This window comes from Astatotilapia calliptera, chromosome 7, assembly GCF_900246225.1.
Source record: "Astatotilapia calliptera chromosome 7, fAstCal1.2, whole genome shotgun sequence".
Taxonomy (NCBI): domain Eukaryota; kingdom Metazoa; phylum Chordata; class Actinopteri; order Cichliformes; family Cichlidae; genus Astatotilapia; species Astatotilapia calliptera.
In genome coordinates this window covers 5,817,417-5,834,913 of record NC_039308.1, presented here as the reverse complement: position 1 = coordinate 5,834,913, position 17,497 = coordinate 5,817,417, and the positions used below count along the sequence as shown (strand labels likewise).

The 17,497-nt window shown below is 40.7% G+C and overlaps 2 protein-coding genes across 2 annotated transcripts; both read left to right on the top strand.

Moving 5' to 3' along the window:
• Positions 1-1,382: 1,382 nt before the first annotated feature.
• On the top strand, positions 1,383-12,114 carry prrc1 (proline-rich coiled-coil 1). Its single transcript, XM_026172706.1, has 9 exons — positions 1,383-1,481; positions 3,697-3,829; positions 5,287-5,670; positions 7,199-7,344; positions 7,560-7,662; positions 7,752-7,915; positions 8,493-8,596; positions 8,968-9,070; positions 10,571-12,114. Exons 2-9 carry the CDS (start codon positions 3,736-3,738, stop codon positions 10,784-10,786), a joined length of 1,314 nt encoding a protein of 437 aa, XP_026028491.1. The 5' UTR covers positions 1,383-1,481; positions 3,697-3,735; the 3' UTR covers positions 10,787-12,114.
• A 1,594-nt stretch (positions 12,115-13,708) lies between these two features.
• On the top strand, positions 13,709-17,303 carry lage3 (L antigen family member 3). Its single transcript, XM_026172704.1, has 3 exons — positions 13,709-13,790; positions 16,269-16,397; positions 16,494-17,303. The coding sequence occupies exons 1-3, from the start codon at positions 13,744-13,746 to the stop codon at positions 16,606-16,608; spliced, it is 291 nt and encodes a 96-aa protein (XP_026028489.1). The 5' UTR covers positions 13,709-13,743; the 3' UTR covers positions 16,609-17,303.
• The last annotated feature ends 194 nt before the right edge of the window (positions 17,304-17,497 follow it).

Genomic DNA, 17,497 nt, shown 5'->3' with positions numbered 1-17,497 from the left:
GAATAAGACAATAGAAGTTGACTGTGGTATAGCTTATTCTATAACAGTGTCCTGGATTACATAAAACCATACACTGAACTGGACTTAGGAAGGCCTGAGAATTGCTGGGAATATGTAGTGGCCACCAGCTGCGTAACGACACCAGGTATCCGTACGGCTCGTGGCCCGCACACCTTGACAGTGCCTACAGGGTCCTCTGGCACTTGGTCAGCAGACTGGTGACACTGATGCAGGGCCTCCAAAACTGGCCCTGGTGCCTGGGACACGGAAGGTGAATTAAACAAAGACCCACCATATGCCCCAAACAGCTCTTGATAAGAGCGGTCACATTCATCCCTAAAATGCCAAGAACAGAGGGCATGGCAGCAGGAGTGTCTCTCAGTACAAGGATCCAACAAGAGGACATTTCCTTTCCACACAGGAGTACACTGAGCTCTAAATAACCAATAAAACGAATGGAGAGCCCATTAGCAGCCCAAAGCTGCAACCAATGGCATGAATGAAGGCATTCTTGTCCCCAAGGTGCAAAATGTGTCAAAAAGAAACTCTCTGTGATGGTGGAAACCATAGACCCAGTATCCACCAAGCACGGGACAGTCACCCCATTTATCAAACCATCAATCTCAACAGACAGCAACTTAGGGACTTGGTAGGGACTGCACTACCAAGTCCAATATTGATATGTCTAACCCTAACCCTTTTATAAATTTATAAAAATAAAAAAAGAATAAAACAATAAAAGCTAAGTGTGGTATAGCCTATTCTATAACAATGTCCTGGATTACATAAAACCATACATTGATCTGGACTTAGGAAGTGTGGAAAATAACCCACCACCAAAGGTTCCACGGCTACTGGTGTGTCCTCGCTTCACTGTAATAAAAACACAACACAACACGTTAAAAGTCAAAGAAAAACTCTAAAAGAGCACCAAGTTCGTTGCGCACAGTCAGGAGACAGTGTACATTTTAATAAAACAAGAAACCAGTCACACGCACAACCCTTTAAAACAAAATACAGAATACACAGACTGAATAGCTTGCACCACACGAGTAAATAGTGGCCTGTACTCCGGCTACAGAGACAACTAAAATGTTTCTCAGCTTTGTTATAATTTTCAATTCAGTCACATTTTAAATGCAGGTATTACATTTTCAGGGTTTTTTTATTCCTTGTATGATCACTCTTCATAAGTAAGAAGTCTGATGGCTTGTATACATTATTATGGTATAGTTTGAAATACACTACTTGTGATTTAAATTTTCCAAACACACAGTTTCACACAGCCGATTCCAGCCTGAATTTTACTTGGAATCAGATCGGAAAGGGAAATCAGTAGCCTCTCACATCACTAGTTTCGTAAGCCACGTAAGACGGCGGCAGGCGTCACGCTGGAGCAGACGTGGCAAAGCACCACGTCATCACTGTGGGTCGGCGCTTTATTATTATTTATGGGTGTATTGTGTTAGTACCGCCAGCAGGTGAGTAGTTAAGTTACTTGTTCTGTAGAGATTATCATAATAGTGGCACGTGTCATGCTGAGTCTTTTTTAGAGAATTAGATAAAGATGTGTATGGTACTTTGTCCGTTTTGCTGCTTTTCTTTGGGGTTGTGAGGCACGTGTAAGTTGTGAACAGTCTTAAAAAACGCTACACTGCATTCATTTGGATCTCCTGTCGTTCTGTGGCGTGGCAGACACGGAACAAACCTTGTGTGTCCGCGTCAGACGATATAGATCCGCTTTGTTTCAGAGCACAGCGCTTGCCTCTTCGTGTGCGAAACTTAGGGTTTAACCCTGGGTTTTTGTACTACGAAGGTGGTTCATGTCTTACTGGGGTAAATCGCTGTAGTAGGTTGTGCTGCAAAGCCTGACCTGCAGCAGTCTAGATTCCAGATTAGAAAGGACCATGCGTGAATTCATGGTCTGCTGATCAATCAGAAAATATGATCACGCTTCCTGGAAGACCTCTGTGGAGACCGTAAGAGGGTCTTCTGTTTGTTTCTGTTGGGATCAAACAATTTTATTACTATATGCTCCTAAAACAGCGCATCTGATAACCTGCTCCCAGCATGTTATCTTCTGAGTTTTGGATTAAAATGCGTTGCAATACAGATTATTTTCTCTGGGAATATGTTTTACATGCGCAGCTTAATGCCCAAGTTTAACAGGGAATCTATGTGGGAACCTATGACGTCACTGTAAACTCCTGACGTACCATGTAACCTGAGGTGCACCTCCCGAGAATGTAATTACACAGTGGGTCAGTGCGGCATTTCTGGCTACTTTTTCACCACAGTTGTTTTTTTGTTGTTTTTATTTAACAATAAGATAAAATCACTGCCTCAGAATGATCCATCTAAGGACTCACAAATCTACAAAACCAGTCAAAACTTTGGACACACCTTCTCATTTAATATTTTTTAAACTTTATTTTCATGACTATTTGCATTGTAGATTCTCACTGAAGGCACCAAAAAATAAATGGACACATATGGAATTATGTAGTAAACGAAAACTTGTTTTAGGCTCTTCAAAATAGCCTCCCTTTGCTTTGATTACTGCTTTGCACACGCTTGGCGTTCTCTCGATGAGCTTCGTGAGGTCGTCACCTGAAATGGTTTTCCAACAGTCTCGAAGGAGTTCAGAGATACTGAGCACTTGTTGGCCCTTTTGGCTTCACTCTGCGGTCCATCTCATCCCAGACCATCTCAATTTGGAATGGTTGTAATTAGGTTTAGGTCAGGTGATTGTGGAGGCCAGGCCATCTGATGCAGCACTCCATCACTCTCCTTCTTGATCAACTAGCCCTTACACAGGCTGGAGGTGTGTTTGGGGTCATTGTCATGTTGGAAAAATAAATGATCAACTAAATCCATTGGGATGGCGTTTTGCTGCAGTATGCATACTGACATAGGAGGGTGCAGCCATGCTGATTCTGTGTGCACTACACACAGGCATAAATGTGGGCAACAACACTTTTGTTTTCATAGGCTCCTCGAATCCTCAAAGGTTCTCTGCAGAAGTCTAAATCAGGCACAAGTCTACCTTACTTAAGCCAATAAATGAGGCTCAAACTGTGCGATGCATTGTCACAGGAAGGTGCATGTATCAATTTGTTGATTTAGAAAACCGAGGATACCTGTTCAATCAATAAAAAGAAGTTCACAATAATCTGCACTGGACGGCAGGCAGGCCAGTTCAGCACCCTTACTCTTTTAATACAAAGACATGCTCTTGTAATAGATGCAGTGTGTGATTCAGCATTGTCTTGCTTAAATATGCAAGGCCTCGACATCATCTGAATGGGAGCATATGTTTCTTTAAAATCTGTATATACCTTTTAGTATTGATGGAGCTGGTCTACCTGCAAACAACCATGGCATCACCAGTGCAATACTTTAGTTTATATCCACTAACTTAAAGCTGAAAGTCAGTACTAAAATATTGATTGTTTGATAGACAAAAAACATTGGTAGTGTGCAAAAAAAAAAAATAGAAAATTGTGTCTGTGTTCATATACTTATAGATTTAACTTGAGAAATTTCTAAATTTCTTCCTTGGTGTGAAAAAAGGTTTAATAAACATTATTGTCAGTCAAACTTTATGTGCTATAGTTCCCAGAGTGTACATGCAGGAAATGAACAATCGACCGACAAGTTGAACACAATATAATTCATCACAACATCTTATTGCAGCAATTCTGGGCTGAAGTTAAAATAAATACTACAGAGAATATGATGGAAGAAAGTGGGATTGAGACTACACCTCCTGCCAGCCCCACCCCTCTGACTGTGGGTGGCCCAGTCGGAAGCCTGCCCACCACTGCTGGTAAGACATTTGATGTGCAAATCAACATTCCCTTTGCTTGTAGCTTAGCTGAGTCGAGATTTTAAATGTCATTTGCTACAGTTCACATTGTTGATACAAATTCAAGATTGGTAATACGTGTAAATAAATTTTAATTGTGTTGATGTGGACATTATGGATACAACATCTATCAATTTTCTACCACTTATCCAGAGCTGGGTTGCAGGGAAGTAACAATAACAGAGAAGCTCAGCCATGTGGCTCCGCTTAGAAATTCTGTTCATAACAGAATCAATGACAAAGTGCATCCCTGATGAAGTCCAACATCCTCTGGAAACAAGTCCAACTTGTTGCTGGCAATGCTAATTAAGCACTCGCTGTGGTTGTACAGGGACTGAATGGCTTGTAATATTAAAACTGGAAAATTAATATTCAATTAAGACACTCACTTGCAACAGTATTGATACCGATTGTGCTGTCTTTGCCTTCTTCAGCTGGCAAGGCAAGGCAAGGCAAGTTTATTTGTATAGCACAATTCAACAACAAGGTGATTCAAAGTGCTTTACAGAGACATTAGAAACAAGAACAAATAAAAAGCATGATTTAAAATTGATTAAAACAAGCAAATAAACTAATTAACAAACAAACAAACAAACAACAGTATATAAAATCAAAACAGATAAAATCAGTAGTTAAATGTAAGTTTTGAAATTTAAGCTTAAAGTGTGGATTTGGTGCTTTATTCAAATGCAGCTGAGAACAGGTGAGTCTTCAACCTGGATTTAAATAAACTGAGTGTTTCAGCTGATCTGAGGCTTTCTGGGAGTTTGTTCCAGATATAAGGAGCATAAAAGCTGAATGCAGCTTCTCCGTGTCTGGTTCTGACTCTAGGAACTGATAAAAGACCGGATCCAGATGACCTGAGGGATCTGGAAGGTTCATACTGGGTCAGGAGGTCATTGATGTATTTTGGTCCTAAACCATTCAGAGCTTTATAGGCCAGCATCAGAACTTTAAAGTCTATCCTCTGACGGACAGGCAGCCAGTGTAAAGACCTCAGAGCTGGACTGATGTGGCACACAACATGACAGCCAAACATGGCTCCTCCTTTCCTCAAAAGCTATAGTAGTTAACATTCATAACTCTAAATAGCAGTTTAGGAGTAAGAAGAGTAAGAAGTAAAACTCTCATTTCAGCAATATCAAAGTATTACACAGTTATCATAAATATTTACCTGTGCGGTGTGAATGTTAATATTAGCAATTTTACTTCTAGCAGTTACCTAATAGCGAGATGTTGCAAGGTAACCCGAGCAGAGAGTCTAGAGAACTAATTCAAGCAAATAAAGAGTGAAATCAGACGGGTTTCAGGCCTAAAGAGCAGAGCTGAGGATATAAAGACCTGCAGAGTGAGAAAATGGCAAGCAGGTGAGTAGAGGGAAAGCTCTCTCTGATTGGATGTTTCTCTTTGTTTTTCAGGTCTGTCCACTTCGCTCCCTCTCCCAGGAACAATCAGTTCCCCCTCAGTCTCGACTTCTCTCCCCAGTGTCCCACCACTTCCTGCCTTCAGCAGCCCTCTGGCTGCACCGCTTTCCCTTTCTTCCCAATTTCCCCCCGCCTCAACACTGGCCTCACCTTTCACCAGCAGCTCTCCCGTCCCTCCTGCTGCCTCCTTCTCTTTGCCTCCTCAGGCCTCTTCCATCAGACCTCCTTCTACTGCTTCCAGCATGTTGCCCCCTCCTGTAGGTCCACCTGTATCGAGCTTCTCCGTGGGTGCAGGATATGACATCACACGGGGTCATGCTGGTCGAACCCCACAGACACCGCTGATGCCAACATTTTCCAGTCCTGCTTCTATACCAGGTCAGAGTGAAAAATGTGAAGCTCGGGTGAAATTTTCGAATCTGATAAACACATTTATGCTCTTTTAAAAACTGGAACCAAATCAGTTTGACACCCAGAATACCCACATACTAGCCAACACTAAATATTACTATCAAATTAGATACTCATTTGCAACAGTATTGATACCAACAGAGGCATCTTTGCCTTCTCCAGTTGAAAAACACCTTCACGTTATACCTGAACAGGCAAGCACACCTCGCTTGACTAGCTGTCATTCACAACACTGAACAACCCTTTTGAAAGCAATTTTGGAAGGTCCGTGAAACTCCAGTTTCTACACCACTGGCACTTAACGTTTAGTTAAGTTATCATTAAGGATGCGGCTCGTGGTTATGGCTAATAACAAATCAAAAACATCAATGTGGGAGCAATGCTATCAGAACTGCCCATCTATATTATTATAATGGACCTAAGAACTGTTGTTTCTTATGAAGTCCCAGTAAAGTCAGCGGTCGAGTAGCAAGCCCCAAGTATGACTGGAGGTGCATTGAGTGTGAGAGAAGCTGACCTGAGAGAGAGGATCATGGTGAAGCTGGAAACCTGAACCCTTCATGGCCGATTACCAAGACAAATGTGAAGTACCCTCTGAAAGTCTGCTAGACGATGTGAATGCAGCATTATGGACAATCCATTACTGGGATGATTAGGAAACTAACCAGCCGATCTACATTATGACAGTAGTGATCACAGAGATGTTTGGCCACCAGATGAACAGCCACAAGGAGCAGTGCCCTCCATGGAGAAGGAGACTGGAGGCCAAGATCAAGGCAGTGTGGAAGGAAGTCAGCCAACTATTGGAGCTGCAGAAAGGTGCAATGAGGAAAGGGGTACCCAAGAAGTACAGCAAACTGTCCATACCTGAGGCCTGGGAAACTGCCATGCAAGGACTCACAGCCCTGGCCACATGCTTGAAGAGGTGTTCCAGAGAGATATGAGGCAGAAGAATAAACCAGAAGTTCTCCACAGAACCATCCAAGATGTACTCTAGGTGGCAGGTGACCAATATGAGACGGCACAGAGGCACTAATCATGGCAGCACAGGAACAAGCTTTAAGTACAAGATAGACGCCCGATAGTGTGGTACCACACCTGGGAAGACCTCATGTGCAGGTTTAGGGCCCCTGAGACACATAACAACAGGGTGTTGAAAGCTGAAATGAATGTCCCTTAACTTAGAAGTAAGACATAAGGGTAATAAATCATATTTTTTACAGTAGTCCTCAAACTCACAGCAGATTTCCAGAGCAGAGAAAGATCTAGCGTTGTTAGCTGAATTCCAAGACGACTGTGTAGTTAAAGTCTGTCAGACTACAGAATCAGAGACTGGAGAAGCAACTGCATGGGCTACCGCAGCAGCAACCTCACAATCTAGCCAATAGGGAAGCGCAAAACAGAACAGCAGCAGATGCTCAGAGGACATTCTGTAAACAATTGATTTATTTAAAAAAAAAAGTACAACTTGTTAAAAAATGTTCCATATTTTCAGGTGTGGTGTCCAACCCCATGCTTCAGCAGTCAGTCATTAGAGGAGGATTAGATACTGGATCTTCAATCACGTTCCCGGAGGAACAGGAGGATCCCAGAGTGTCTGGAGACACCAACAGTGGTGGAGGCATCTGGGGCTTTTTTAAGGTAGAATACAAATGTGTGAAAGGGGACTTTTGAAGCTTGATGTTCCCTATAGCTTTTTTGCGATATGGTTGGACATATTTTTCAAACATAAAAAGTCTTTACAATGATGAAGTTCTTCTTTAATTAAAGTTAATAGGAAGAGTTGGTTAAGTGTGGTGTGTGTGTGTATATATATTTTTGGGTAGTCTTATTCTGTGTGTATTGTGTCCCCTCAGGGAGTAGCAGGAAACGCTGTAGTAAAGACAGTCTTAGACAAAACCAAACACTCTGTGGAGTCCATGATCACTACTCTTGATCCTGGCATGGCCCCATACATCAGTAAGTTACCCTGTTTTACCCAATTTTAAAAAAAATGTACAAAACATTCAAATGTTCTTAATAAATGTTTCTGTGTTGTTCATCCTCAGAGTCTGGTGGGGACATTGACATCGTTGTGACTTCAGATAAGGAGATGAATGTGGGGGCAGTTAGAGATGCTTTCCAGGAGGTTTTTGGGCTGGCCATGGTCACCGGAGAGTCTGGTCAGTCAAACATTGCTCCACAGCCTGTGGGCTATGCCGCCGGTGTCAAGGTCAGTGGACTTCGCTTTTACGTTACTTCATTTCTTTCTCGTTCAACTTTTTTCAAGCATCAAATGTTTGTTTTCCTTGAATAGGTTTTATAGCTTATTTATTTATAAATGACATGGCTTTTAAGACCATCACGTGTGAAGATAAAAATGTATATAAATCATGCAGTGCTAGATTTGTTAAGAGGAAATATTTTGAGAACTGAGTCTTAATATTGTGGGAAAAACGAAACACAAAATAGGTTGCTTCTGAAAAATTGTGTGTAACCTTTTAATCATAATAACTGGATTGCATAGAGAGTTCCACATTTTATGAGTCAAGGCTCATTTTAGTTAATATCTCTACGCACAGTAAAAGAGAAAAATGTTAATTATGATGATGTATTAGTTTATTAAAATATCAGTCTGGTCATTTTTAAGTTTACTTATTTTTTTCTTAGTTCAAAATAAAATGCTGAAATATCCCAGTTACATAAGTATTACTAGTGTCTGAGTTTGTTTCAGTTTAGTTCTTGACAGCACTGATGTTTGCAGCTTCAGTCATACATGTGTGTGTCTGTCTGTCCCTGCGTGTCTGCAGGGGGCTCAGGAGCGCATTGACAGTCTGCGTCGAGCTGGTGTGATCCACGAGAGACAGCCAGTGGTCTCTTTAGAAAACTTCATTGCTGAACTTTTTCCTGACAAGTAAGAAGGTTTTGACTGACTTCTGAAAAGAAAGCACACACATTCTTAGAGGCCTAGCGGACTTTCTATCTCACAAACAGTGCACAGTACTGCTGTAAACAGCTTGGAGCATCCCATAAAAAACAAAAAAATGTGTGGATGCTGGGCTACAACAGTTTTCATCTACAACAGGACAGAAATGCTTTTTGACATTTCTATTCACCTTTCATCTTCCATTATTTACTTTATAATTAGTCATGTGTTGAATAAAATGCAAGCCAAATATTCACATGTTTGATGCAGTTTGATGTTTTTTTGTGGCAACAAACAAAAGCGTTAACATTTAGTTAAAAGCTCTAAAAACAACAACAAAACCTTCTTTTTGTTTCCAGGTGGTTTGACATCGGATGTTTGATCCTCGAGGACCCTGGTCAGAACATTCACATCGAGCTCTTCACTCAGGCGACCCCTGTAGCATTAGAGCACGTCCAGCAGGTATCATTTGGTTTACAAAGGATGAGCTTTTCTGGTTGAAGTTTAAATATTTAAAAAAAATGTTCAGGAAAAAGAAACTTTTACAATTTATAAAACCAAACAGAAGTAAAACTGTGCGGGTGAGGGTGGCGTGGAGTTTTTTGGCTGTGTATACTGTATGTATGGTTGCTCCTGGGGCCTTGTATCTGTACGTGGAAAAAATGGTGGTCATGGGGAATGTTGAAATGAAGCCCTGCCTGCTTAAAAAGGCCTGTTACCTTCTGTAGTCAAGCTAAACCAACACTGCTTGAGTAAGTATTGTAGGTTTCCCTTAGTTTTTGATTTGTTATACAGTGGTCCGTCGTTATATCGCGGTTCAGTTTTCACGGCCCCGCTGTTTTTTTTTTGTTTTGTTTGTTTTTTTGTTTTGTCACAGTGCGTTGTGTTCTGCGTCCTGATCAACTGTAGACCATTTTCAATCAATTACATCGTGCCGTGTCTCCTGTACAGTACAGTTGCGTCCAGCTTGTCAAATTTACATAAATCTTCGCTAGCAGAAGACAACAAACACAAAAGGATTATAAGGAGCATTAAGTGAAACCAAAATGTCCGATAAGTCAAACTTTACTGAACTCATTCTTCTTGCTTCCTCTACTTCCGTACCATTGATTCATTAATGTTGAATTCTCTGGCAGCTGCTCTGTGCCCATGTTCTGGACCTGAAAACAGGGTTTGATCTTTGGTTTCATTCGATGATGCTGGACTTATTTTCGAAGATTTGAAGTTTGAGAGTGTTTAAACAAGAGAGAAACGTGTGAAAATGTCGATCCCCTTTCTGAGAAATGTGTATAAAGTGTGTAGTGAGGGGTTTTACAGCCTTAAACCATCTATAATAATTGTAAAAAATAAAGTTCGCTACTTTGCGGATTTCACCTATCGCGGGTTATTTTTTGAACGTAACACCCGCGATAAACGAGGGAACACTGTACACTCTACTGACAAAAGTATTGGCTTGCCTGGTTTTACACTCAAACAAATTTGAGTAGCATCCCATTGTTTATCCACAGACTTGAATATGTTGTCCGCCCAACCTTTACAGCTGTAATTCTTCTGGGAAGGCTTTCCACAAGGCAGGTAATGTGTTAGTGGGAAGGTCATGAAACTGGCAAACATATCTTGGGATGCTAGAACTAAACCCAACTCCTGAGCAAATAAGAGGGACCCATTGACAAATGTTTTTAAAAGCAATCTTCACGCCTAAGTGTTTGATTTTTATACACCTTAAAGTGATTGGAATCCCTGAATTTAATGATTTGGAAGGGTGAGCAAATACTTTTGGCAATATCCTGTCATGCTGGTAGAAGATAAAGTTTCCCACCTTTTTCAGGCTCTACAGTTTTCTCTTGACTTTTTGTCTTTGAACAAAAAATGTCAGGTTGTACCGTAGAATTATTTTATTCAAAATCTCCCATGTAGAAACCTGCTACAACTCACAGTGTTTTTGTAACCTTCCCCATATAGGCTCAGTCCATGACCCCTCCTGACTACAGCCTGCGCTGGTCAGGTCTGAGTGTTACCGTGGGTGAGGTCCTGGAGCAAAGCCTTCCCAACATCAACAGAACAGACTGGCACCAGGCCATGACAGGCCTAACCCAACGCCAGATGATCCACAGTGCTTCCAAAGCTCTGGCTGGTATCTACAAACAGCAGTTGCTTCCCAGGACTACGTCAGGCTGAGTGCGTCAAGTTTCTGTGACATACTGAGAGGAGGTGGACAGTAAACTAGCTGATGGGACATGAAGGTTCCACGTACCTCCCTCCATCCGTCTGTCCTGCACAACAAAGCCAACTGCACATTTCGTTAAAGATGTTTGTGCCCACAGACGTTTTGCTGGCATTCTCGTGTATTTTAATGGGTTTTACTGAAAATTTAGATTCCATTTTGTTACGATCAAGCTATAATGCATTATGATCCTCTCCATCCTTTTTAAAATGTTTATCAGTATAAGCACATATTAAGGCAAAGTTTAGTGTTTTATTTAGGCATTCTTATTGTTTGTCCCATTTGTACTTTTCTGTACCCTAAGTCCAGTTTAGAGGGAGTAATGCAGCAACTACCTGATGTGATTAGGCTGAGTGCAACATCAAGAAGCCCTACAATATAGGAAAAAATCTTTTTTAGGGGGGAGAATTTTCTACCATGCCCTAGGGCCAGTATTACCAGCTACTCCCTATACAATGTACTAACTGCATGCCAACATTGCAGTTATCAAACATTAATTGTTATGATTTACTTTTATTTGTTGATACAATGCTCAATTAATACAAAAATAAATATATGTGACCATTTAACCCAAACAAAAAAAAAAGAGCCATGTCATTACAACATATCTATACATAAAAATCTTAATTTCACATATTGTTACCTTGATAAGTGTGACCTAAATTAACTTTGTAGCAAACAGCCGACATCTTCCTGATGCTACTGACCTCCATCAGCAGGATAGTACATCCTTCAGCATCACAAAAACTGCTAGTGGATGGCTCAAGGACTGTAGCATGGAGTGTTGAGATTGGCCCAAGCCTTCCCTGATATAAATCCAGTGGAGGGCCACGAGTCATATTTGCAGATTCATTGGATAGCCACCCAATTAGTGAAGTATTTTGATTTCTTGTCCTACATAAAGACCATGACTGACGTGAATGCTAATACAAATTTATACATAAAGTGTTTCTGTCCCATGCAGCTAAACCATAACAATGATTTACTTAATTTATTTCTTAGGGCTTCAAGTGGTAAGAAACTGTCAGAAACACTAGATCTAACTTTCTGTCAGTTACAGTTGGGTGTAAAGAATATTCTTATGCATATCTTGTGCTGTGCCTTTTTACATAAATCACTTTTTAATGCTGATTTGGATGCCCCCCTCCTTAACCAAAGGATATATCACTGCTATATAATACTGTGCAGAATTCTTAAGGAACATTGGAGTTTCCTGAGAAGTCCAGCATAACATTCAACTCCAAAAACATTTTTTCTGTTCATTACTGGAAATAAATGACTATCAACAGTCTGGAAGTGTGTTTGGGGTTATTCTCCTGTTGAAAAATAAATGATATCCAACTAAATGCAAACTGGATGGGATGGCGCTGCAGGATGCTGTGGTAGCCGTGCTGATTCAGTGTGTCTTCAATTTTGAATAAATCCCCAACAGCGTCACCAGCAGACCACATTATCACACGTCCTCCACGTGTTTCACGATGGGAACCATGCATGTAGAGACAGTCTATTCACCTTTTCTGCATCACACAAAGACAAGGCAGGTGGAACCGAAGATCTCAAATTTGGACTCATCAGACCAAAGCACAGATTTCCACTGGTCTAATGTCCATTCCTTGTGTTTCTTGGCCCAAACAAATCTCTTCTGCTTGTTGCTTTTACTTAGTAGTGGTTTCTTGCCAGCTAATTGACCACGAAGGCCTGATTTGTGCGATCTCCTCTGACCACTGTGCAGTTTCCACTGAACAGTTGACGTAGAGATAGTTAAAATATCAATACTACAGTCTAAATATCAGGAGAGCAAATCAATATGCTTTCAGATGTGTGGCTACATGTTGTTGGAACTCTGTGTGGCATTTATCTGGGCTCTAATCTGAGGTGCTGTCAACTTGCTATTTCTGAGGCTGGTGACGCAGATTAACTTATTCTCAGCAGCAAAGGTGACTCTTGGCTTTGTTTCCTGGGGCGGTCCTCATGTGAGACAGTTTTGTTGTAGCGCTTGATGGGTTTTTGCAACTGCACTTGGGGACACATTCAAAGGGACACATTCACATTCTCTGCATTATTGTAGAGTCTTTGCCTTGTGAAGACCATTGAGGCAACTGTTGTTGTGATGTGGAGCTATATAAATAAAATTGAACTGAACTGAATACCATCATAATGAAGCCATGATGGCTTCAGGAAGATATGAACAAAGCAGTTATTAGTTGTATTAGTTGCTTTTAAACACAAAAAAGAAACCACCTTGAGACATTCCAAATAGATTTGACTGGCGGTTCTATCCATACAGTTTTATGTAGTGATGAAACGTGAAATTAACGTATTGGTATTATTGCGTATTGCCCAATACCCAATCCCAATACCTCAAAGTAGCTGCCCAAGTGCCAGGAGGTGTTTCAGGTTGGGTGCAGGTTGGAAGACTTTGATTAGAAATTTGGAATTAGTGGCTGCTAATTTTATAGCAGAAAAGTTACACTTCACATTTCTTTTGCAAAAAGTTTCCTTTTCAAAATAAATAAATGAAAACGTCAAAGAAGTCACAACCAGGCTACCTTTTTGACATGTTTTTGACATGTGACGTGTATTTTCTCCATAATTTCTTAAAAATGTAATTTTCATTTCAAATTTCTGTTGTCTTTTCGGTTGGATTTCATCCATTTTGAGTTAGTATACTGTTGTTATTATTATTATTATTGCAAAAATCTATTTTTCGTTTATATTAGTGAATTTAAATGTTATTCACACCTAGTTTTGTTAATTTTTAGTGTATTTCCAGTTCACTAAAAATATTTATTTCTATTGTTGTGCAGTATTCACTGTTGTAATACTGCATTCTGCCACTGGGGACAGCTGTCCTTTTCCTCATACATGGAAAGCGTTTCCGTTTCCGGTTCGTTTCAGCACAACAATCGCAATGGCGGCAGCTGGAGAAGCTAACGGAGGAACAGGCAAACTGGAGTTGTATCCTTTATTGTTGTCAATATTTACCACTGAGGTCTATGAAAACTTTAATGATATTTTCTACTAGCGAAGGGCAAAGCGAGGCTTCTTGAAACAACGAAACATTCGAAGTATTTGTGCCGGTAATTGTATCGAGGTTTCGAAATAACCTGAATCTGAATCTGGGCTCTTTCTGTTTGGGTGTGTTAGGTTGACTTTTAAGCTTAATAGGAGTTTGTGTCATCAGGTTTGTTCTACACTGTCAAGCGAAGCTAGAAGCTGGCATAGAGTTTGAAGTTTAAACATTTTTAAATCATCCTCTAAAGAAACTTTCCTTAATTTTATTTACTACTCACCGATGACTATAACTACTGTGGATGTTGTAACATTATGTTTGAGCCAACTCCCTGAAAAATAAATAAGGGACACCTCGTGGCCAGGGCCGGGCGACCCAGTTGTCTTCACCCTTCCCAGTGTGGTGAATTTTCTAGCTCTTTTTTTGTGTGTGAAATTATTTTTTTAACCATTTGACTTGAATTTGATTTAAGTAGATGTGTATTCTTTGTGATATGAACACATGTGAAACAAATGATCATTTAGCCATTTATTTTTAGCTCAAAATGACAACATTAACACAATAAAACAGGTCTCCTTCTTAAACAGAAGCCTGTCATGCTTAACTTTTGAGAATATAAGTAAATCTTTCTTTAACTCTGTCCTGCTTAACTTAAAATAATAGAAAACAATAGAAAGAAAAACATTCTTGTAACAGTGCACATTTAGTGCATTTAGTACAATTGGCTTCAGTTGAGGTATTATTTCAGCTTTTCTAATGCTAATCAGCTGCTCCTGTTTGTAAACCCGCTTGTTCCCATGATTACGCATCTTAACTCATCATCATTATTCATCTATGTATTACTTTTATGTATTAGTGATCTATTTGTTGTAATCATCTATCCTTGCAGTTGTTTATTACACAAAATAAGTTATATTATCACACTTCTGGCCACATAGCGCTGATATTCACTGCACATGCCCATATTAACTTTTTCCAGCCAGGTGTTTTCCTTTTCCCATTCTTCCCTTTCTCTGAGGGGAACAAACATTGCTGCTCTAATGCTGGGCTCACACTGTGCGGTTTTAGGCCCATTTTGAGCCGATTTTTGAGTGATCGGACCGATTTTGGCCTTCATCGTGCATCGTGTAGTATACGTGGGGTAACGAGAAGGGATTAACACCTCACGACCAGCTCCCGATCAATCAATCGCTCGTGAGGGTCTCACCACAGCCGCTCACACTGCTCGCGCGCAAACACGTAAACGTTGGTGTAAAAGATGGAGCAGCACAGCTGATCTGGACACAAGCGATGGAGGCACAACTTGTAGAACTTTGGAAAGCTCATCCGAGCCTTTTCGATGTGGCATCACAAAATTATCACGACCACAACAACCGTGGAAATAGTTGGATTTACACTGCTGCTCAATCACAGCTGCCTGAACAATGTTTTTCATTAGCAATTTAGCAAAGTTGATGGTGGTGGTGTGTCTGTGTGAGTGTAAGACGGAGAGAGAGAGCGCGACAGATTTTCTGTTATAACCTTCATTTTATGGAGGCACAGTGTGAGCACTCAGGTCAGGCATCAGAGCATCGGGCGGAATAGTGTGAGACCTGCATCGTGACCTACCAACTTCTAACCCCTGCGAGTCAATCATGCAGTTTGAGCAGGAGCTGAATATCGCGACTGAAAAAATCGCAGTGTATGTCCAGCTTTAGGTGTACTGTCGTCCGAGACTTGCACCGCAGTGTCGGCGTTTGTTTCCCTGTTGGCCATGCTTCTTGTTGTGGTCATCTGTTGTCTTCTGGTATTTTCTCCACAAGCGACCTTTCCTCGACCAATGAGATGAGCGGTAATCTGAATTGTCATACTCGAATTGTCATAAGTGTGCTGTCAGCTCATTGGTCACAAAGCAGGAGAGGGGCTGGGAATTATGTTTTCAAACAAAGTGTTAATTCCATTAAAAGTTATAGGCTACTTTTGATTCTCACTGTATTACGGGACAAAGTGCGTCCCTTATTAGCTCAATACGGGACGTGTACTTTTGTTTCGAAAAACGGGACGATTCCGTATTTTAAGGGACGGTTGGCAACCCTAGTTATAGTGAACCTGCACCTTCCTGTTGTTTAAGAGATATTTGCACAAGAAGAGTCAGTTAGAATAAAGAAAAGGGGTGAAAAAAAATGTTAAGAAATAGGTCGCTTGTAATAAATGGGTGTGTTTTTCAAGCTTTTATTTTTAAAGCATAAATATATTCCTTATGGTGGGGCAGTGTGTCAGTAACAGATTATAGTAAGGATGAAGCCTTTTTAATGCAGCAAATAGCATTTTCCATTGCAAGTAGGGCAAAATGAGAGAACAGAGTCAGAGATGAAAAACCCGGCCTCTTTTATTTTTCTCTTTTGTCTCAGCCATGTCCTCAGTCTTCCTTGACCCTCGTGCAGCTCTCTGGATGTTCCCTTCCCATCATCTCGTGAGGCCACCATCGCTCTGCGGTCGCTCTCCCCGGACAAAGAGCCCCGGAAAGGCGGCATAAGCAAACTGATTACAGTGTCTGGAAGCACGCTTTCTGTGTGAGATTATCTTCCTTGGCTCCTTCATAGCCTGTATCAAACTGAGCCCTAACATCTGTGTCCTTTTTGTACTAAAAATCCTTCGCTGTGTTTCAGGAGGTGGAGCGCTGATGAAGCACGAATCCTCAGAGTGTCTGTGAACTCGTTTCTCGATCATCTATCCCTTGTTATGGAGACCATGGAGATGTTTGGTCCACCTGTTGCCGTATGATGTATAACAAGTGATTCTGGACTCTGTTTTTGATGCTTGGAACTAACTGAGGTCCTACAGACTGGACTGAAGTTTGATTAAGTGAGCTAAAGTCACTGGCACCTTCGAACACAGTAAAAGGTGGTTGATGAAGTGGAACTGAGGGGGAGATCATGACACTGGCTCAGTGCTCAGTTGAATAATTTCTACAGCTGTGATTGAAATAGATTCACAGAATGTATCTGATGGGGGTATAACCATAATAATTCTTTTCAAAAATAAAAATGTATGATTATACAAATATTTAAAACTAACTGAGGTTAGTTTTAAATATTAGTAAGTTCAGTCTTGCTTTATTTGGCTACAGCTTCTAGATGCCTTTTAATTTTGTTTTGCCGGCAATCATAAAGTTACCATTTTGGACAGCTAAAAAGATACTCTCACTGAATGTGTATGTGTTCAGATGAAGACTTCTCATCCAAACAATGAATTAAAAATCTGTCCAGCTATCACTACGTAAACCAGTCCGAGGCTTAGACCATCAAACTGATAGAACTTTATAAAAATGAGAACTTTTTGGCACTTGTTTTCTCACACAGTTACTTTTGAGATCATTTATGTACATGTAAATAAAGAGTTTGATTACTGAAAGTAGTGCTGCAACAATTCAGCAACAAATTCGAATAACTCGATTATTAAAAAAAATTCAACACACATTCTTTGCTCCGATGCTTCATTTAGTAGATGGCTCTGTGGCGTGCCATTGTCACCATGGAAATGTGAGTGTTTTACCCACATTTGCGATTAAAAACATACTTGCAATAGACACTAACTTAGGAGCAAGTTGTGGACCTAAGAGCAGACCACAGTAACCTCCCTGAACCGGGTCCAGTAACCATCACAGTGGCAG

Coding starts and splice junctions, on each gene's coding strand:
- prrc1 (XM_026172706.1), top strand. CDS start 3,736: ATGATGGAAGAAAGTGGGATTGAGACTACACCTCCTGCCAGCCCCACC. Junction 7,345..7,559: donor GCATCTGGGGCTTTTTTAAG/GTAGAATACAAA, acceptor GTGTCCCCTCAG/GGAGTAGCAGGAAACGCTGT. Junction 9,071..10,570: donor CATTAGAGCACGTCCAGCAG/GTATCATTTGGT, acceptor TTCCCCATATAG/GCTCAGTCCATGACCCCTCC.
- lage3 (XM_026172704.1), top strand. CDS start 13,744: ATGGCGGCAGCTGGAGAAGCTAACGGAGGAACAGGCAAACTGGAGTT. Junction 13,791..16,268: donor GGAACAGGCAAACTGGAGTT/GTATCCTTTATT, acceptor ACCCTCGTGCAG/CTCTCTGGATGTTCCCTTCC. Junction 16,398..16,493: donor TCTGGAAGCACGCTTTCTGT/GTGAGATTATCT, acceptor GCTGTGTTTCAG/GAGGTGGAGCGCTGATGAAG.